This window comes from Drosophila mojavensis, unplaced genomic scaffold (assembly GCF_018153725.1).
Source record: "Drosophila mojavensis isolate 15081-1352.22 unplaced genomic scaffold, ASM1815372v1 contig_16, whole genome shotgun sequence".
Lineage (NCBI taxonomy): Eukaryota > Metazoa > Arthropoda > Insecta > Diptera > Drosophilidae > Drosophila > Drosophila mojavensis.
In genome coordinates, this window is record NW_025318693.1 from 10,813,006 (window position 1) to 10,833,885 (window position 20,880).

Consider the following 20,880-nt stretch of genomic DNA (forward strand, 5'->3'; position numbering starts at 1 on the left):
ATGTGGCAGCTAAAGTTTGACTAAAAGATGGGAGTATTTTTTATATATTTATATGAATTTTTAGTTAAAGATATATGTATATATATTTTAAAATGAATTGATCTTCCATTTATATTATATTGTATAATAATTAATAAACAGGTTGGATTTTTTCTAAAATATATAATTTTGTTAGCTATTTTGATTTTTTGTCATTTGATTACAAACAATAAAAATAGAAGATATTCTATGACATTCAATCCTCGTTCAACTGTTGGTCGATGAGTTATACATGAGATTCTAAGCTTACTAATTTTAAGTCATTTGGTTTGGAATACCAAGAAATATAATTTTCATGTTTTCTATAACACCTACATCTGATATATGATACTCTAAACCATAAATGCAAACAAAATATTTATTTAAAGGAAAAATTAAACTGTTTTATCTATTGTATTCTATTCTTCAGAAGCTATATAATATTTTTAGTCAATCTTAGGGATATTTAGTCTTTAGTTTGGAGTTAAGAAGCTCGACAGTGTACGTTTTTTTTTTTTTTTCAAAGAAGATATACAAAACTTAATGAAGATACTTATATGATATATAATAGCAAGTTGTCTTATCGAAATTTAAATATACATATTGGTATAATTTTTAATGATAAGTAAAAGTTAACTAAATAATAACACTGACCAAAGAACAGTGATAATAATCAATAGATTTGATTTAAAAGTATGACAATATATCCGAAAAAAAAAATGGAATATGCATAATACACACACATATTACGTTTAGATTAGCTCTCTATAAATAAAGAACAAACTGTAAAAAACTAATCGAATACTCTATAAAGTAAACAAATATGAAACTGGTTTAAGCCTACTATTCAGTTAGCATATATGTATATAGACAAGATTAGCTTGGAGCTTTATAACTATGCCTATATATATAATAATTATATATCTACGTAGTTTATTGTGTGCTATAGTGTGGTCCTGGTGTAGGCACGCTCTTCAAAGGCGAATCGTAGTCAGGGGGCGGCTGATCAAGTACGGTGGGCGTGGCTGTGTCTGGTGCCACGGCCGTGCCAATACGCTCCTGCAGCGTCTCGTAGAGTTTGTGGATGTGCTCATTGTGTGCCGACGTTGGCTGCATGGCCTTCATCAGTGTCGCCAGGCGACCAGCGGGCAACTTATTGTAGATGTACCAGAGCAGCTTCATCATGTGCCTGGAGGTGACGTTCTCGCGCGTTAGACCCGCGAAAATGAACTCATCAAAGAGTGTGGTGCAAAAGTCTTCGGTAGCGAACTCCTCACTCATGGGTATGAGCAGAGCAATCAGCGAGTGGAGGAAGGGATCCTCATAGGCACGATAGTCCTTGCAGGCCGACAATATGGCTAGAACTCGCAGCAGACCGACGCGATCCTTGACGCGAGCCGTGTGCAGCGTATAGTACATGGCTAAAATGCTGGCCACCGAGCTCTCCTGGATATAGGCCTCTACGGCGTCCGGCGCCGGGCCAGAGTGTTCAATGGTTGTCAATGCGGATTCACGCTCATCGGGAGGAAGTTTGGCGTGTAGGCTTCGGCACTGATCGTCCACCATGAGGGACATCAGTGCAGGTAGAAACTTGGTCACCACCTGGCTATCGAGCTTCGGCTCCTTAAAGTCCTGGGTATCGATCATGAACCAGGCACTCAATCCTAATGCCAACATGCGCAGCAATAATATCAAAATTTGATTGTCTCGCGGCATGCCCTCGTTGTTGATCAAGTGATTCAGAATCTTGATGGCCGAGGTAGCCAGAAAATTAATGGCATACGGATCACACAGTGTCATGGAGAGATCACCAAGCACCTGCTCCTGTCCGCGTTTGATGTTATCCAGAAATCCCTGAAGTTCCCTCGAACGTTTAATATCCACATTCTTCTCCCGAATGCAAGCGTCCAGGCACCACGTAAACTTGTGGCACGGATCAATCGAGATGATCTCCTGCACCTCCAGATCGTGCAGTGCCATCAACAGCTCTGCCCGGAGCGTGCAATAATGTACATTGCGTGTGCGCAAGAAAAGAGTCCGCAGAAACTGGAGCACCATATCATAGAGCTTCACGCTATTGCCAATCATGTTGGCCAGCTTCTGGACTACCTCCCCCTGGCGGCGCACCTTCGGTGTGGGCTGGAAGAACAAGTTATTCAGATTGGTGTGATCAAAGAGGATGTGCTCCTTTTCGCGAATATATTGCGATAGCAGTGGAGACACCTCGTCACCAAATAGGGATTGGTTATCGCGCCATATTTGCCGTTTGACTTCTGTGTCTGTATCCGCATAGAGCTCGCGATCGCGCATCAGAACGCGCAAGTACTTATCATCAATGTGCTGGGTATTTCGAAGTATGGCCATCACAACAGGACGCAAATGTTTAACACGCACCACGGGAAAACTCTTGACCAGCAAATCCTTTAGTTTCTTTTCGCGCTCGCGTGGATCCTTCTGACCCAGCTCGTTAATGTGCGCGATTAGTTTGTCACGCAACTCCTCCATAAGCGAAGTATGGAAGTCCAGACGTCGCACACCATGCAAATCCAATAAAGGCAACATCGGACGCAGAGAAGGCAGCAAAACTCCATTTTCGAGTTGAAAGCTCTCGATGGCTTTCAGTGGATCCGTGCATGAGGTGAGCGCTTCACGTAGAAACGCTTGGCCTGGTATATTAACATCCTCCAGACCGGTGCCAGTGCTTTTTGCAGGCGTGCTCATTTTTTTTTTTATCAACAAAACAAATTATTGTCTATTTCACTTAAATAGCAAATGTCAGATTGTGAAACCAGGGCTACGCCAGCTAACAAGTGTTAGGGATGTGCACTAGTCCCTGCTGTACACTTGAGATGGCTGCGTGCCCTATCGCTAATAGGTTTTGATTATGATATTTAAGGATTAAAAGAAATACGCTCATTTTTTCAACATATAAATATTCATTTAAATAAATTTAAATTAACAAATATATTAATTTAGCATTCCTATGTATTTTTTGTTATGTTTACTTTTGTTGCGATGTCTCAATTTTTCCACTCGCTACTTGTAACGAGTACCCGCTACAAATATAAATAGCACCCATCTCTGAAAAGAGCATAAGAACAGAAAAGCAAATTGGGTGGAAAACTGGCTATAGATGTGCGGAAAATTATTTAGTGCAGTTTAACAATCGAGTATTAAAAACGCTGCAATTAAGATATATTATAAACAGTGCAAGGCAATAGAAAGCAAATTACAAATTAAGAAACACCGCACGCCAAGTGATTGTGAGTGTATATGTCTGCGTCTGTTGCTGCTGCTACTGCTGCCGGACGTTCAGCCATAGAAGAAGTGGCAAGAGCAGAGGAGAGCAGAACGAATGGGAGTGAAGAAGAAGAACTAGCTGCAAGAAAAGCCTTGCTGTTGCCATAATTACGGTAGCTTTGTGGGAGTTCAAGTTTAACAGCGCGCGCCTCTAAGTGTGTGCGAGTGTGTGTGTGCAATCATTTTCGATGTGTGCGTAACACCCCCAAAGTCGCTCTCTTTGGCACAAGTTGTAAAGTTACAACAATAGCAACAACGACGGTAACAGCAATAACAACAATAACACTAACTGCTTGTAAGCAGTAAAAAGGGGGAAAGAGAAGAGAGACTGCCGTTCGCTGACTTGTCGTTTGTTTTGTGCGCACATTCGCGTGCTTCTCTTTGTTTCGGTTGGGCGCTGCGCTTTATTTTATTTTGTGATATTTTTTTGTGAGTGCGCAACGCTAGTGGCGAACAGCTTCGCTTTGTGGCCATCAGCTGGATACGGATTTTGTGACGGCGGCGAGACAAACAACGCCGAAGTGGATGCACATGCACGCGGTGGCCTGGGCATTGCCCAGGACTTTGGCATGGCCGGACCGGCCGCTGGTCCGCCAGCACATATGTATGGCGCCATAGCGCAACAGGACAGTGAGTGCAAGCCTATAATTATGTATATGGCTCTCTATAATACTAAATGATCTCTCCCTCTCTCTCTCTCTCGTCCACTCGTTTCTCCAGTAATTGTTCGGGATATGGTGCAAATGCCGCCGCCGCCGCCGTCGAATGCGCCCACTTCAGCGGATGCTTGCCTGAGCATCGTCCATTCGCTAATGTGCCATCGGCAGGGTGGGGAGAGCGAGGGCTTTGCTAAGCGCGCCATCGAGTCGCTCGTTAAGAAGCTGAAGGAGAAGCGAGACGAATTGGATTCGCTGATAACAGCAATTACCACGAACGGCGCTCATCCAAGCAAATGCGTCACCATACAGCGCACGCTCGACGGCCGACTGCAGGTGAGCGTCAACGACAGCGTCGACGTCGACGTCAGCTTCAGCTTCAGCTTTAGTTTCAGTAACACCTCTTATCGCCCGGCAATGTGTGGGGTCTATATGCTTTTATACCCTGCACCCATTAATTATGTGTAAAAGAGGTATATTGCAGATGTAGCGATGGGAGAATTAAGGAAGTTTTTAGTTTGTTGCCAATCAGGGAATATATGATATTAAAAGTGTAGTTAAGATATAGATAATAGCAGTCATATGCCAAAGGTAGATCAATATATAAATTATAAAAGCTAGACAGCTAAAAATTTCGAAGTCAGTTAGTCATATGTCAAGTGTTAATTTATGACTGATTGATAATTATCAGGTTTACCTAGTAGCCATACAAAATTATGTCTCTTTTATAGCGCATTTCCGAAAAGATATCTTAGCCAATATTTACTAGATGTTGTCTAACATATAGCCTTTTTTTTTAAACTACAGGGTATTTTATAGTCAGGCACTTTTTTCCAATGCATTTTATGTGTTTTGTTTGTTTACGTTGTGGCATTTCCGGTTGCGATATGCGACGCATCTACGTGTTTACTATTTCATTCGATTTGATTTTCATTTAATTTTCTTTCTTCCATTCTACGCTTTTCTTACCCTTGCTGGGCGACAGGTGGCTGGCCGTAAAGGCTTCCCGCATGTGATCTATGCACGCATCTGGCGCTGGCCAGATCTGCACAAGAACGAGCTGAAGCATGTGAAGTACTGCGCTTTTGCGTTCGATCTCAAGTGCGATTCAGTCTGTGTGAATCCCTACCACTACGAGCGCGTCGTATCGCCGGGCATCGATCTGTCTGGCTTGAGCCTGCAGTCGGGACCCAGTCGATTGGTCAAAGATGAATACTCAGCCGGCTCTCTCGTTGGCAGCATGGACATTGATGGCAACGACATTGGCACAATTCAGCACCATCCCACGCAGATGGTCGGCCCGGGTGGCTATGGCTATCCACCACAGGGTCCCGGACCCGGTGAATACGGTATGGCCAGACACTTTAGTAGACTCTCATATTACAACTGATCTTGATCTTAAGCTTCAGCTAAGTAGATATTGTTGGTTTATTTTGCTTGCTTCTAGTTTTCGATTTAATTTTGCTAAATTTTGTTTTCATTTTCATTTTCGTTTTCCGTTAATTTCGTAGTCACCGATGCTAATCAAATGAGTGCAATGTTTGCTGCCGGTCGCGCAATACCAAAAATTGAGCCAACGGACAGCGGCGGGCCAGTGCGCAGCTCGTGGATGTTGCGGCATCCGCCACCGCCGCAGCAGCAACAGCAGCAGCAGGCGGCGCCACAGCAGCAGCCACAGACCCAATCCCAGCCAGCGACGCACGCACTTTGTAAGAATTTTTCGTTGTTTTTGGAATTTGAGTTCATTTTTTCTGCAAAATTAGCTGCATAAGCTTTAGCACTGATAGCCAATTAATTCTAATTTGTTTGCATTGCAGCCGTACCTCATGGCATGCCGGGTATGAGCGCTATGAATCCTGGCTCCGGTGCCGTTATGGCGCCTCCACCCCCGCCCACACAAGCACAGAACGCACAAGGTAATGGCGTGCATCATGCCCAGGCCAGCTCACCCACAGATCCAGGCACGATGGCCATGCAGCAACAGCAACCGCCGCCGGGTGGCGGACCCAATGGACCAAATGTGGCCAGCAATTCAACCGGAGGAGCTGCTGGCAGCGCCGGTCAGTACTATGGGGCGCCGCCCGCGGGCGCACAAATGCAGAGCGTGGGCAATGATGTCGGAAAATTTAGCAGCAGTGGCAATAGCGGCTCTGGACCGACCCCTGTGCACGCCCAGCAACAACAGAATGGCTATGTGCCGCAGCCGAGTGGTCAGGGAGCTGGCGCCAATAGCTACGGCTCATCCCAGCCTCCGTCTGCACAACAACAGGCTGCAGCAGGCAATCAGCCAAATGCTGGCGGTGCTGCCCAGGCCAGTGGAGGTGCTGGTGCCGGTGGAGCAGCAGGCACCTGGACGGGACCCAATACGCTCACATACACACAGTCCATGCAGCCGCCTGATCCGCGCTCCTTACCCGCCAGTTACTGTGAGTGTGAAGGGGAATCTCTGAAACTCAATTCCCTTTACTAAACACTTTTTATTTATTTGTAGGGAGTACGGCGTTGCCTGGCGATCTGGCTTCACCGCAACAGGCGCCGCCTCAGCAACAGCAGCAGCAACAGCCACGATTGCTATCACGCCAGCCTGCGCCAGAGTACTGGTGCTCCATTGCCTACTTTGAGCTGGACACACAGGTCGGCGAGACTTTCAAAGTGCCCTCAGCCAAGCCGAATGTAATCATCGACGGCTACGTAGATCCCTCTGGAGGCAATCGTTTCTGTCTTGGCGCTCTCAGCAATGTCCACCGCACTGAGCAGTCGGAGCGAGCCAGGTGAATAGTCTATAGTTTTTCTATTATTTCAAATTGGTTACTAATATGCACAATCCATTTACAGGCTACACATAGGCAAGGGCGTGCAATTGGATCTGCGCGGAGAGGGTGATGTCTGGCTGCGCTGTCTCAGCGATAATTCTGTCTTCGTACAAAGCTATTACTTGGATCGCGAGGCGGGTCGCACGCCGGGCGATGCCGTGCACAAGATCTATCCAGCTGCCTGCATCAAAGTATATCCTAATACTAATCAAATGAAACTTTTATTTGTAACTTATTTAACTGTTAACAGGTGTTCGACTTGCGTCAATGCCATCAGCAGATGCACTCGCTGGCCACCAATGCACAGGCTGCTGCGGCAGCACAAGCGGCCGCCGTGGCAGGCGTTTCCAATCAACAAATGGGCGGCGGTGGTAGAAGTGAGTGTCAGCATCACTTCCTAGTTAACTCTTGGCATACTTATATATATTTTTATATTGCAGGTATTACTGCTGCCGCTGGCATCGGTGTGGATGATCTGCGTCGTTTGTGTATTCTGCGGCTGAGCTTTGTGAAGGGCTGGGGACCTGATTATCCGCGTCAATCCATTAAAGAGACACCCTGCTGGATCGAAGTGCATTTGCATCGTGCGCTGCAGCTGCTCGATGAGGTGCTGCATGCCATGCCCATCGATGGAGCCGCTGCCTAATGATCGGACCACACACAACAACACAGAAACAAACAAACAACCAACACCCATAAACACACACAAGCATATTTATTATTCATAGCAAGCAGCACACCACGTCTAAATGTTAGTTTTAAGCATAAAGTTTGAGCAGCTATCGTTATGTTCAAGTTAAGCGAAGAGCAAAACAAAGAAAACAATGGGTATGAAATATTTAGTTTTGATTTGCGATTACGATTCTTGAATTCTGTTTGCCTTTAATTATTTAATAATAATTTTTATAAAAAATTGAAACAAAACAAATCGCTGTCAAACATTAAGCCAACTAGTTTTATGTATCATACAGACCCACATACATACATACATATATAAATATACACACATTCGATAACTGACTTTGGGCAAGTGTCAAGCGATGCATTTCCTGCCACCCACCCACACACAGACAGACACAGCATTACTTACGCAACGACTACAGCCCGAGTATAGATAGTGTGCAACATCTTGACGGCGAGTAAAGCATAAAAAAGTAGTTGTAATATAAATGTAATAAACAGCATAAACTTAATTATAAATATTGTCAAGCATTAACATATTTCTCAGCTCTCAGTTGCACCTGTGTATTCAGCCAGGACAGCCAATCATCCGTTATAAGCCGCTCGAGCGTCACTTCGTGGAAGACCTCCACACGACGCACTTCCTTAAACTGAAAGCTTTCGAATAGGCGCAGCGAAACAGCATTGTCCATGTCTATCTTGGCTTCGAATTTTCGTAGTGGCAGGTGCTGTTGGGCATATTTGAACATCAGCAGCATCGCTTCACGACCATATCCTTTGCCACGTGCTGCAGGCGAAGCTATCATTATCTCAGCCTCGGCAACATATTTCTTAGGCTCATCGTCATCATGTCGTACAAATAGATTTGTATCGCCCACCATGGCGGCAATCTCATCATTGGTCTTCTCATACGTGTCCGCGCATAGCACAATGAATGTAAGCTTGTCAGTGTCCTCGCGCCAACTGCGTTGCATTTCGTACTCCTCTTCCAGCGTCAGTTCATCGGATGCCGTGAGGCTCCTTAGTGCGGGACTGCTCATCCACTCGTGATATTTGGGCACATGGTGGGCTTCGTAGGGCACCAGCACGACGCGTTGGCCACTTAGTTTTGTATGCTCATTTAGGCGCATTTTAAATTTGGCTTAAATTATTTAACTGCCAGTATCCAATCTAAATAATTTTGTGAATAATTAAAGATAAACAATAGCAACTGCAAAGCAATTCAAACAGCTGAGCTTTAATCGGCTCTTCTTAAATATATTGGCATTCACAATAGTTGCAGCGTTGCCATATGATGATCACAAAACAGCTGATTGCCGCGAAAGACGCGAATGATGGTAAGAAAATAAGTAAACAACTCGTTTGATTTGGAAAATGATTTGAAAAATGTCGGCACGTTGTCGTACCTGTGGCAAGATTATTTACTGTGTCAACGCAAAGAATTTATTCCAACAGCCCGATAACATTATGCTACATCAGATTGCAGCATTAACTGGAATTTTTGTAAGCATCTAATTCGATTCAATACCAAGTGTGATAAGTTAATATGTTTTTAGTATTTTCAATAGTTAACCGAAAATATGGAGTTTCCTACACAAATCTGTGGACCCTGCGAAGTGGCATTACGAGAAGCGATCGTGTTTCGAGAGCGCATTATAAAAACTCAAAAGGTGCTATTGAGCAACAGCAATAACATAGAGGAAGCGTTTAAAAAAATCGACTCGGAAGAAGTGGAAAATCTGGAGTTTGAGGAAGATGCCGAAGACATTGAACAGGAGACGACGCAGGAAGAACCAACAGAAAATGACACCTCTGGCGAAAATAATGACTTACAACAGCAAAGTGAATTAAATGATGATGGTCAACCGGAAGAGTCTGTGCAACAGAACGAGATTGATAAAGAATCAACTGTAGATGCTCCCACTCCAGCACCCAGCTTAGCACGCAAACCTGGCAAACCTCAATCTAAGCTCTATGCAACTGTAAACTTTGCAACAAATGCAAGGAATACTCCTCGCATCAACTGGAGCAAATTGTCGGAGGAAGAGATTGTCGCGCTCAAACGTGAACGGCGTAAGAGAGATTGCATCTGCGAACTGTGCGGCCGCCATTTCACCTGCCCCAGCAATTTCAAGGTGCATCTGCTGCGGCACACTGGCATAAAGAATTTCAGCTGCAAGCAATGTCCCTTGAAGTTCTATACCCCACACTTGCTGCGGCGCCACGAGCTGGCGCATCTGTGCGAGAAGCCCTACCCATGCCAGTACTGTGGCCAGACATTTGCCGATCACAGCGGAAGGATTCAGCATGAGCGGAAGTAAGTATAATTATATATATATTTTTATGCTTATATATATATTTTTTTAATGTTTCTCACAGTCGTCATACAAATTATCGCCCATACAAGTGTACCAAATGCGAAAAGGAATTCGCTGTTAGTAACAAGCTCAAGCGGCATATGCTCAGCCATTCTGGCGTACGCAGTTTTCCGTAAGTTAAGGCTACAAGGCAAAAGAATAATTGAATGAGTTGAGTCAGATGCCGATTTGCTGTTGAAGACTTTAGTCCTTCTCCCGACTGGTTTAGTAATCATTTAATCATTTGAAGGCGCCCTAACTCTTTTGGGCTACATCATGCTTTGCAGCCAAAGAATTTCAAATATTATCAAATATACCATTATCCGATTCATCTAAATGTACTTTTTTTACAGCTGCGAGATATGCAAAGTATCCTTCCTGCGGCGGCCACATTTAACTGCTCATTATCGCTCCAAGGGACACGAACAGAATGCACAAAATTTCACAGACTTGGCTAATGCTGTGGACATCGATATCGAAAGTGTCTTACAGTAAAATCTCTGTCTGAATGTAGTTTGCAAGCTCAGTTAAACATTGACTAAGTTTAACTAGACTTAGTTTTAGTACAATTTTTAAGATAAATTTATTAGTCACATGTCTTTTTCACATATTTTTGGTTAACAAAGACGTTGTTTTAACCATGAAGTTTTTTAACTAAGTAAATAATGTCACGTATGTAAATTCGTAAACTATGAATCTGTTGAATTTTTCCTCATAATATACATAGTTTTCGAAGAGAAATCATTTATATTTTGATACGTATATATTCGTGTAGATTTTAAGTACAGTAATAAAAAAAAGAAAGTTCGCAATGGGCACAATGCAGATTTTGGATATGCCCGACGACTGCCTGATCAGGATATTCGGGCATTTGGATTTGATAAATCAGTGCAACTTGGCAAATACCTGTCCTCGCTTTGGGCACATCTACGAATGTGCCTTTAGTAAGCGATTCCGTTGCTTTTCGTGGAATGAACCCATGCATTCTTGGACTACGCCGCAAGTGGAAAATTTCTTTAAGCTGAATGGCCATAAGATGCACATGTTGGCAGTCTCGGATGTGAAAGAGGGGGACAGAGAGCCACTGATTTGCAAGGCCCAGCAGATGATCAATGTGTGCTGCTATTTGAAAAATCTAACATCATTGATATTATCCATAGATTATAGGGTGACTTGCATTATCATTCAGATCTGTAAATATATGCAGAAGTTAGAGAATTTCGTGATCGACTGTGAGTCCCATCCCAATTATGAGTTTCTCGTTCTGTTGCCATGTATAAGAAGCTTGGATATTAATTATTATGTTGACCCCAATTGTAAGCTGCTGCAGAGATTCGCCCAGCTGCGTCCACATGCTTTGCACCACTTGCGTCTTGGAACGGAAATTCCGGTGGAGCATCGGGGTTATATTGCCAAAATGCGGGCCCTTGAACTATTGAACGTCTACAGACCCTGTTATCATTTTCTTAACTCTGTTATACTTCAGTTGCCCAATTTGCGTGTCCTTAGCATTTCGTCTGGCCATCATTTACGATGGACGGATTTTAAGCATTTGGTTATTCAGCTTAAGTTCCTTTCCACTATGTATATTATTCAGTGCAATCAAGTCGGCGACGAGTTTATACTGTTCGTTGTTCAGTATTTAAAGGAGGAAATTAGGCAATCAATTAGTTGTCGTCAGTTGCCTTTCTACGTGGCACTATATGAAACTAGCGTAACGGAGGGCATGAGGGAGGTAATGTAAATAACACCGATTTTTAGTTAGTCATTAATAATTGATTTTGCAGAATGAACTCATCAAATCATCTGATTCCATAATTAAACTTGTTTCGGTAAGTAATCTTTCCTAATTTATTACTTGTTATTTTGATTCAATTTTCAATTTTTGACTCCTTAGCAATCACAAAGAACTGCGTTTTGAAAGTGTTGGCGCCTTAGCGATATACAAGCATTCATCATTGGGAACAAACAAACAATTCACAGTGTGATTTAGAATTAACTAATAACAGATACACAGTACATATTGTAAAACATATAATTATATATTTTATACTTTGTTACTGGCCGATTTAAAGAAACACACATACACAGATTTACGTGTTTATTTTCCAATTGGTATTATAGGGAATTCGAATTGCTTGGCAGCACTGATAAACATTATAAGCAGCTGCTAATTGGCAATGCAAGAGCGCGGCTAATACGACAATTACACGCATTACTTTTGAACGTAAAGCGCCTTTCTGATAAACGAGTGGAAATTTACTGGGAAATTTGAGCAGAGTGGCAGCGCTGCTACCGATCAGCTGTTCTCTTCGGAAAAATGTCTGAGCGTGGTCGTCGTTGGTGCATTTAATACCTTTGTAACTTAATTTTATAGAACTATTACGCTTATATAAATATCTATAATTATTAAAATAAACACAGTGAGTCAGGCTAAGCAACTTTTGCCTTGGTTTTTGTTCAGCACAGAATCCATTGCGAAAGCGGCTTCTAGATCGAAGCCGGCTACCAAAACTTGCAACAACAAATAAACTGAAAGAAAAAAAAAAATGAAAAGAATTATGAGAACGTGTTATGCTGATGCATGCTCTAATTATGATGTGAAGTGCGTTTGAAATCCGAGCTGAGAGGAGGTGAACCCTCGACGACAAAGCGAACGATTGAGTTTTCTAGCTTAACCAATGTGGCACCTCCAATGAAAAATCAATTCGAAATCGTTGGATGTTCTCAATATTGGTTATTGGCCAGAAGAGCTCAAACACAGCTATAAGAAACGAAACCATCAAATATATGATATAAACTCTGAAATTAAATAGCATAGATTTTAAGCACATACAATATTTCAAATGGCAGACACTAAATTGAAGCAAGCCGAAGAGACCGGCCTAATGGGGCCACAGTCCGCATGTAAGCGTCCACGCCTGGACGAGGAGGAGCAGGCACTGAAGGTGGCGGGCTTCTCGCTCAGCGCCATTGAGGAGATGCGTCAGACCCGTGATGCTGAGCTGCTCTCGGAGCCAATAGATCAACAGCTTAGGCAGTTTCAGGTGCTGGACGAGGTGGGCACAGCCAGTGATGATGATGATTCAGGTGAGCGATAAGAAGAAACGAAGAGATTTACTGCATGTAGAGGAGCAGGCATATTTGCCGACTATCCAGGGCACATGGTGTTTAGTCATAAAATTGAAAGAAGCAGCTTCTACATGTCTTATCTGTTGATCTTACCGGTGCTTATCATTGTGTAAGTAATGTGCCATGGAGGCTGATAAAGCACGTGTACAGTGTAAATCTATCATAACGAACAGAGGCTTCACCCTAAGCACTCTAATTCAAAACTGTCCGCTCAAGAATGAATTCACTGTAGTTGCCAGCAAGATTCGCTTTATGAATGTTTATCGAGCGAGCGCATTTGCTTAAAACATTCCGAACTCGCTAGCAATTGCAGCTCAATGTGAAACTAGTCTAAACTCGTAGCTTGAAAAGATGCGCATGATACCCATTTTACGTCTGGAACATCACGAAAGACTAACGTTTGGATCAGGTTTTATTTTACACTCTTAAATTGACCGAAATTAAAAATAAGTAATAAGTATTTACATTCCGCAGATGATAAGCAGCGCGGCGATGATGATGACGGTGAGGGTGACGACTATGATTCCTCGGACTTTAACGATGAGGAAATTGAGAATCTTTTGGATGAAAAGCTGCCCGACGATCTGCGTGAGTCCAAACGTCCAAAGTACGAGCAGCGCTTCAAGACTGTGCTGGAAGGTAAGTGGATAGATCATAAAAATAAATATATAGATTAAGCTAATCCCATTTAATGTTGTTCATATTTTTTTAGAGAAGCGCCATAATCACTTTGAGGTACTGCCCGAGGGCTGGGTACAGGTGACACATAATAGCGGCATGCCCCTTTTTCTACATCGCAAGACGCGTGTCTGCTCAGCCTCGCGACCATATTTTCTGGGCACAGGCAGTGCACGCAAGCATGCCGTGCCGCTGGGAGCTATACCGTGTTTGAACTATCAACGTGCACTGGAGGAGGAAGCGGAGGCGAAACGGGCAGCTAGCGCAGACAGTACGGCACAGCCTTCTGCAGAGAACAGTAACAGTCACGAATCGCTCGCTGGCGTTTGTCCAGTGGCGCACGGCAACGTAGCCACCGAGGAGGCTATGGAAGTAGATAACAAGGAGAAAAAAGACGACACTGCTGTGGAGCCTAAAACTGATCAAGCAACCACTGGAGCTGGAGCTGGAGCTCTCCAGGCACTTATACCGGCTGCTAAAATTGTCACCGTCAATGAGAACACACAGAAGGAGTCGGTGACACCGGAGGAGCTGAACAAATACTGCCAGAAACTCTTCCGATTCAAGGAGATACGCGTGCTGCGCTTTCGCAGTTGGAATGCACGGCGCAAGTTCACGAAGAATCGGAAGCATATTAAGAATATACAACGACCAACGCTACCCGATGGCACCAAGCTCATAAAGTTCCCCATTTTGGCGGCCAGCGGCTCGGAGGGTAGTACAAATTCGCGAGGACGCAAGGAGTGGATCATGAACCCCAATGGCAAAAGCTTTGTGTGCATACTGCATGAGTATGTACAACATGCGCTAAAGACGCAACCCACTTATGAATTCAAAGAGCTGCAGAACGCGGCTACGCCTTATTCAGCAACCGTTTCCGTTAATAATCTCAAATATGGCACCGGATATGGTACCAGTAAAAAGCAAGCCAAGTCGGAGGCTGCACGCGAAACACTGGAGATACTCATACCCGATGTTAAGGATAAAATCACGGGCAACAATAAGGATTCGAAGACTGGCACTGCCAAGAAAACCCAAAGTGATCTATCTGTAAGAGTCTGCAATGAAACGAGAAAATATATGCAACTAAGAATTTTCTCTCTCTCTCTTTATTTATAGGTCTTCGATGACATTCGTATTGAGGATCCTCGAGTGACCGAGTTCTGCAATAAAACGACAGAGCCTTCACCCAATGCCATTTTGTTGACATGCTTGCAGCGTAATTACGGCAGCGATGTTCAGATCACCCAAGAGATCAATCGCACGGCAAATAACAAAAACGAATTCACCATGACCGTGGGCAAGCATACGGCGAAAGTTGTCTGCAAGAACAAACGCGAGGGCAAGCAATTGGCATCGCAGGCTATACTGCAGGTAAAATCAAGCCCATTTACCTATATATGTGTATAAAATATATAAAAATGTATTACTTTCCATATTTTATAGATTTTACATCCACATATTCAGACATGGGGCTCGCTTTTGCGTTTATATGGCAACAATTCGATCAAAACATTTAAGGAGAAGAAGCTCGAGGAACAGGAGATTACTGTGCTACAGAGCAAGGCGGCTGTTAATCAACCCAACTATGCCATTCTTGATAAACTCAAATCGGAGATGTTAAAGCTTAGCGCCAAGCACGAGGGGGTTCAAACCAAAGGAACTTTTGTGCCGCCCAGTGATGTGGATTTGCCTTCATCATCCGGTTCCAATTTGAATAATGTTGAACTATAGTTAACATATATATCAAGGCCAATGCATCAACATAATCATCATAATCGTCATTAGCTTTTTCGAGTATCTAACTTGCATGACAAACTTTTCTCAATGTGATCCATCATAATATGACAAAAACAAAACAAAACTGAAATATTTTGACTTTAGACGCAAGACGAACTACGTATACTCTTTTATAGTTGCGACCCTAATTAATTCCACATAATATATTAATATATAATATGCCAAAAACTGAATAAATAATAATTGTTAGTGCATCCCTTGTGCATTAATTTATATTTAGAAGGTTCATTCTAGATGAAGTACTTAAATGCAATCTAATCCTCAGCAAATTTTTACATATGATATATCCCTTAGATTGCTTCTAGATATACAACTTTAATTTAGACTAATTTAATCTTCAAATAAAAAAGTAATGTTAAAATGAAGTTTTTCATATTCACTTAGAATTACAATTCTTTTGTAGAGTTAAACATATATAGACAAATATGACTTCACTTGAACTTTGAGAAAAGTCCAATAAATCATATAAACATTGTTTACTAAATAAATAATATTCACCAGACGTTGGCTCTGCTGCTAAACGGATGTCGCAGCTTGCTCTTCAACTTTGGATCCACAGGAAGCGACCCTTGGTGGGTGTGGCTCACTTCGTTACGCAAGTAACGCAGTCCCATAGCCCATTTATTTTGCAGATTCTTACGTAGGATGGCGTAGTAATTATTATCGTATAGGTACACAGCAAATCCCACAGTTAGGAAGTAGATTAGCTCAACTCCGCTGACCATCGAAGCGCCGAGGCAGAGCCCAAAAATTCCACCAAGATTAGCTGAAATAGGAAACTGTTTATAAATGTGTATATAGTGTAAGTTGAAACGAATACCAATCAAGTCAATGCTGGTAAACTCGAGGCTAGTGCGATACGTTATCATCATATCCACCTGATAGTGCACGTCCACTTTGAAAACCTTTAGGGCTGACGATGCGGGCCTATATAGCACAGGAATAGAGTTAAGAGAATTTTGACTATAGATTTATGTAAATCAGCAGTACAATTCCATTGGGGACAGCGGCAGCGTGGTGGTGGAGGTAAAGTACTCCAGTAAATCGCAGCTGACCAGGCAGGGACAGCTCATGCCCGGCTTACTGGCGGTGAAGTAACTGTCTTCCTCCAAATGTTTGTCGTAGCTGAAAATATCTGCAAGAGGCACTATTATCCATTACTGATGCTGTGGGCAAGGCATTGGACTCACCATTGTGACGCGAAATACATCGCAGACTAGAGGCCGTGCAGTTACTGACTGCAGTCCAGGAAAGTGTCATAAATATTATAGAGAAGTCCTATTAGCAATCAGCTCACCTTTTTCATTTCTTACAAAGAAAATGGGTAGCGAGCAATTGCACAGCCTGACCAGATAGGACTCGTGACAGTTGGTGCGGCAGTTGGAGATCAGGGCACTCTGGTTAAGTCGACTCGTGCCAACGTCAATTTCCTCGTCCTCGAAATAGCAATTGCGACGCTTCGGCGGTATGTTTCGTGTGTTGTAGTCAGTGCGCGTCCTCTGGGGTCGCACTGCCACATGGGTCTCTGTGTTGGGCCTAATGGAGTAGACGACATTCGTCATTTGGGTGGGCGGTTTGATCATGATCTGCAAATTGCAAAATTAAGTGGAAAGTGCTAACTCAATTAACGGTGCAATCTATTCACAAAAACATTATCCGTGACTCTCGAGTCTGGGCTTTTGAAGCTGTCGTTAAGCAATAAATTGAAGTTCAGACCGGAACCCTGTCCTGCCTTGGCATTGTGTTTCGGATAGAAGGCAGGGCCTTCGCGCTTAACAAGCATTTGTGAGCGGTACGATAGCTCCGAGTTAAACACCAAGCACAAGCCATACTCCGTCTTCTCGAGCAGAAAGTAGTCGCAACAGTTAAAGGACGTCTGCCGCCACTGACAGGAGTCCGGCACCAGAATATCCTCACAGCGCAATACCAGAAAATTTGCCAACGAAATGAGCGAAACGAAATTCACAATCTCAAAGTTTGTATCCTCCATTTCGGAGGTACTAAACTCAAAATTATCGAATCTCAGCATCGTCAAATATTTGACCAGCGTGACAAAGGCCTCAACGACATCCTCGCTCGCATTGGTGGGCAGAAACTGTGCCTTAGCGGCCTCCAGCTTGCTCCAATTGACGCGATTTTCCGTGCAGACGCCAACAGCTGGAAACTGCACATGGAACACCGGATACTGCGAGTCCTCAATAACCGTTTGTAGCTTCTGTGTGCCATAGCGCTCTGAGAGCAGCATATAGAAGGAACAGCACAGCGTTACGCTAGTGACGAGCAGGACGCCCCAGATGAGTCTGCATAGAGAGTATGTCAATGAATGAAAAAGGCCGTGAATGTAGAGGCAGAGGTAGAGGCAGCACCTCTCCACATTATGTAGCTGGGTGTCATACAGATAGCGCACACAGTGTATTGTAGACCGGTCACAATAATACCGAAAGTAGCTGCGCACCAGCTCCACAAAGCTCTTGTCCACATCCTTATCCTTATCCGCTGGCATGTCACCGCTCGTCACTTTAACCATTTTGCTACTGACGGACGGACAGCGTGCTCTGGCTTTATTTAGGCGATTCTCGCATAAGTTTCGGCTCGTAATTACAACGGGCTGAAAGTATGTTTGGGCATCCATTAATGCTAACAATTCTTGTAATTGAGTTGTTATGTTTCAATTGGCTGATAAGCCCTTTGACAGATATATGCAGAGCCATAAACTTGCGATATTAATAACGGTGCTGCTGTTCATTGATTAACTGCCACGCCCGTCAATCAGTTCATCGAAATGGGTCCCGTGATTAAGTTGTCTGATTGCAATGACAATGCCAATGACAATGATGATGACAAGCTACCAGTTAGGCTAAAGGACAAATGCTTCTGCATCAGACGGTAAGCACTTAATAAACTAATTTACGGCCTTAACTCTTCAGTTTGCAATTGCTATTCTCAGCCTAACTCGTATCATACTAATATTCGTTGCCTTTGGGATGACCATTTACGTCTGTATGTTATCCTCGGAGCGCTACTTCCAGTACTGGGTGCAGACCACAATCGATCGCACCGACGTTCACGTCTCGGAGATTGCCTTTCCAGCCATCACCATTTGCCCCGCCCACATGAGTCCCAGCACGCCCCTGAATGCCAGAGAGCAGCGAATAATTTTTCTCTATAATCTAATGCAGAGCATTCATTGGCGCACCCCATTGGGCCATTCCACACAGTTGAACACTAGCGAATTCGAGGAATTTAATAACCGATCGTTGCTCTACCTAGACCCTATCTTCGACTTTGGCTACACCTGCAAGGATTTGTTTTTGGAGTGCACTTGGCGCCGCCAAGAAGTGGATTGCTGCAACTTGCTGTTCCGAAGGCTGCAGGTGGGTTCCTGCTATGTCTTCAACTCGTTGCTCGTTGAAGATGCCGATCCCACATGGCCCTGGTCTGTGGCCGATTCTGGTCTCAAAAGTGCGCTAAGTATCAAGGTTAATCGCTTTATAAACGGAATCAGGCTAACAGCCTTAGGGGTAAGTAACCCAAAATACAATTTTAAATAATGAAAATAACAATCTGTCTACAGCAAATAACTGTTTATCATATCGCAAATTGATACCGAAAATGTTATATCATTTCCATTTCATTATCGGAACTAACTGCATATTACGCAACCAAACAAAAAAGTGGACTGAGTGATATAATATTATTAAGAGAAATTAGGGACTAGGTTAATACGAATTTCATCAAGAAGCAAACTAATGTATCATCATCACTTGTCTACGCTATCCAATAGCAATTTATAAGAGGCTTTCATACATATAAAAAAGTTTTAAAAAACCGAATAATCAAATGGAAACAATTTGGCTCAATTTTTTTATTATGACTAAACCTAATTAAAATTGAGAAAAATTGAGAATAATCTATTATTAATTGGAATGGAAGCCCATTTTTTTTTTTTTTTTTTTTTTTTTAAATATTAAGTTATGCACCTATAGCCCATACAGACAAACACATTTTTTATTTCCAATAATTCTCATAAAAATGGAACCCAAATTCTGCTTTCTTCAGGTCATAGTACAAGAGCCAGGCCAGTATGTGGGTTCCAGTGTGACGTATTCCACAGATGATCGGATTGTAGTCGGATTGCAGCCGCGTCACTTTACGGCCGAGCCAGCTGTTAGGGCACGCCCCGTGAATATGCGATATTGTTATTTTATAGACGAGCTGAAGCAGTCCTATTCAGAGTGCATAGTCAGATGCCATATCACCTACATATCCAGGAAGTGTAACTGTACTCACAAACTATTTCCAATCAATATAGACCAGACACATGTGGAACCCATGCGCCAGTGTACAACTGCGGATTTGCCGTGCATGCAAAAGAACGGAGGTAACTATTTGGCAGGCAGTGTTAGAATGTAAGTTGATCAACGAATTCGCAAAGTTTCACTCTTTTACATGGGCAACATAATTGAGGAGTCGAAGGACAGTGTCTTCAATACCACCCATTGCAAGTGCTATCCCACCTGTGACCACACTCAGTATCATGCAACTACATTCACGGATCGCCTGAGCACCGCCGACAGCAGAGGTAATCAGTTTGAGATTGATGTCTACTTTCAGGAGGAAACTCTTTTCTCGTATCGCTCCACTCTGCACATAACAATACTTGACTTGATGGGTGAGGGTTTTTATGTGAATCTTCTCAGCCTTTTCTTAGTTTCTCATTGTTTTAATTATTCCACAGTTTCGTATGGGGGCATAGCTGGTTTGTTTTTGGGTCTATCAGTGGTCGGAGCTATAAACAGCCTATTGGATCGCATTACTTGCTGCAGCAAACCCACATCAAGTTAAAAGAGTCTCTCGTGTTGTTACCTGTAATCAAAAGAACACGAACGAATAATAGGGATGAGGAGAACGAAATAAATTGAGAAGGGGAACAAAAAACCTTAAACGCATTGTCTTATTGAGTATATTTTTTGGCTACCTGTCGTTCCAGTGGAAAATTTCCAAGGCGCAACTGCAACGTCTATGAGTGCGCATTGATGAGATTCCACTTATCCACAAAAATTATCCTCAGGAAAATACGTGAAGAATCTTTGACCCGATGAAAACGATTTCAATCGCAGCTTTCCACAGCTGAACAGGCGACCAAGCAAACGTTGAACCTTTCCTAATACCATTCTCGAGCTGCAGTTGCCTATTTTAAACTTAAACATACTCTAATATATTATTAGATGACAACTTCAGAATTTCTATTATTATATATTATATATATGATATAGTAAGCTTAAACAAATTTGAAATTGTTATAGTTTATGCTGTTAAAGAAATATAATCAGTCATTAAATTGTTTAGTTCAGTTTATTTTCATAATCAATAGCAATCCCTAAACAGTAGGTGAATCATAGTAAATCCATTAACTATACTAATCTCTACTGACATTAGACTTAT

The 20,880-nt window shown here is 42.9% G+C and overlaps 7 protein-coding genes across 9 annotated transcripts; 4 read left to right on the forward strand and 3 right to left on the reverse strand.

Moving 5' to 3' along the window:
• Positions 1-379: 379 nt before the first annotated feature.
• On the reverse strand, positions 380-2,829 carry LOC6572752 (negative elongation factor B). Its single transcript, XM_044007215.1, has one exon. It carries the CDS (start codon positions 2,737-2,739, stop codon positions 952-954), a length of 1,788 nt encoding a protein of 595 aa, XP_043863150.1. The 5' UTR covers positions 2,740-2,829; the 3' UTR covers positions 380-951.
• Positions 2,830-3,096: 267 nt separating this feature from the next.
• On the forward strand, positions 3,097-7,980 carry LOC6572751 (mothers against decapentaplegic homolog 4). 2 transcript variants are annotated; one of them, XM_001998821.4, is made up of 9 exons: positions 3,097-3,948; positions 4,039-4,310; positions 4,960-5,323; positions 5,486-5,683; positions 5,792-6,400; positions 6,466-6,745; positions 6,810-6,978; positions 7,038-7,164; positions 7,228-7,980. In XM_001998821.4, the coding sequence occupies exons 1-9, from the start codon at positions 3,888-3,890 to the stop codon at positions 7,431-7,433; spliced, it is 2,286 nt and encodes a 761-aa protein (XP_001998857.1). In that variant the 5' UTR covers positions 3,097-3,887; the 3' UTR covers positions 7,434-7,980. The 2 variants fall into 2 exon arrangements, with proteins under 2 accessions (XP_001998857.1, XP_015022071.1); XM_015166585.3 differs by lacking the exon at positions 5,486-5,683 and having other exon boundaries at positions 3,098-3,948.
• Positions 7,928-8,715, reverse strand: LOC6572750 (N-acetyltransferase 9-like protein). The gene has a single exon (XM_001998820.4). The coding sequence runs from the start codon at positions 8,596-8,598 to the stop codon at positions 7,993-7,995; it is 606 nt and encodes a 201-aa protein (XP_001998856.1). The 5' UTR covers positions 8,599-8,715; the 3' UTR covers positions 7,928-7,992.
• Positions 8,716-8,768: 53 nt separating this feature from the next.
• Positions 8,769-11,917, forward strand: LOC6572749 (transcription factor Ouib). 2 transcript variants are annotated; one of them, XM_001998819.4, is made up of 6 exons: positions 8,769-8,971; positions 9,037-9,785; positions 9,848-9,958; positions 10,179-11,560; positions 11,613-11,657; positions 11,723-11,917. In XM_001998819.4, the coding sequence occupies exons 1-4, from the start codon at positions 8,855-8,857 to the stop codon at positions 10,318-10,320; spliced, it is 1,119 nt and encodes a 372-aa protein (XP_001998855.1). In that variant the 5' UTR covers positions 8,769-8,854; the 3' UTR covers positions 10,321-11,560; positions 11,613-11,657; positions 11,723-11,917. The 2 variants fall into 2 exon arrangements, with proteins under 2 accessions (XP_001998855.1, XP_032583976.1); XM_032728085.2 differs by having other exon boundaries at positions 8,880-8,971; positions 9,025-9,785.
• A 217-nt stretch (positions 11,918-12,134) lies between these two features.
• LOC6572747 (microprocessor complex subunit DGCR8) lies at positions 12,135-15,800 on the forward strand. Its single transcript, XM_001998817.4, has 5 exons — positions 12,135-12,915; positions 13,432-13,596; positions 13,670-14,685; positions 14,755-15,009; positions 15,082-15,800. Exons 1-5 carry the CDS (start codon positions 12,672-12,674, stop codon positions 15,367-15,369), a joined length of 1,968 nt encoding a protein of 655 aa, XP_001998853.1. The 5' UTR covers positions 12,135-12,671; the 3' UTR covers positions 15,370-15,800.
• A 28-nt stretch (positions 15,801-15,828) lies between these two features.
• Positions 15,829-17,946, reverse strand: LOC6572746 (pickpocket protein 19). The gene is made up of 6 exons (XM_032728081.2): positions 17,081-17,946; positions 16,733-17,021; positions 16,626-16,673; positions 16,426-16,570; positions 16,256-16,362; positions 15,829-16,201 (listed from the first exon to the last, which is right to left on the reverse strand). The coding sequence occupies exons 1-6, from the start codon at positions 17,936-17,938 to the stop codon at positions 15,930-15,932; spliced, it is 1,719 nt and encodes a 572-aa protein (XP_032583972.2). The 5' UTR covers positions 17,939-17,946; the 3' UTR covers positions 15,829-15,929.
• Positions 17,903-20,380, forward strand: LOC6572745 (sodium channel protein Nach). Its single transcript, XM_032727920.2, has 5 exons — positions 17,903-18,321; positions 18,383-18,956; positions 19,408-19,816; positions 19,871-20,107; positions 20,174-20,380. Exons 1-5 carry the CDS (start codon positions 18,218-18,220, stop codon positions 20,278-20,280), a joined length of 1,431 nt encoding a protein of 476 aa, XP_032583811.1. The 5' UTR covers positions 17,903-18,217; the 3' UTR covers positions 20,281-20,380.
• The last annotated feature ends 500 nt before the right edge of the window (positions 20,381-20,880 follow it).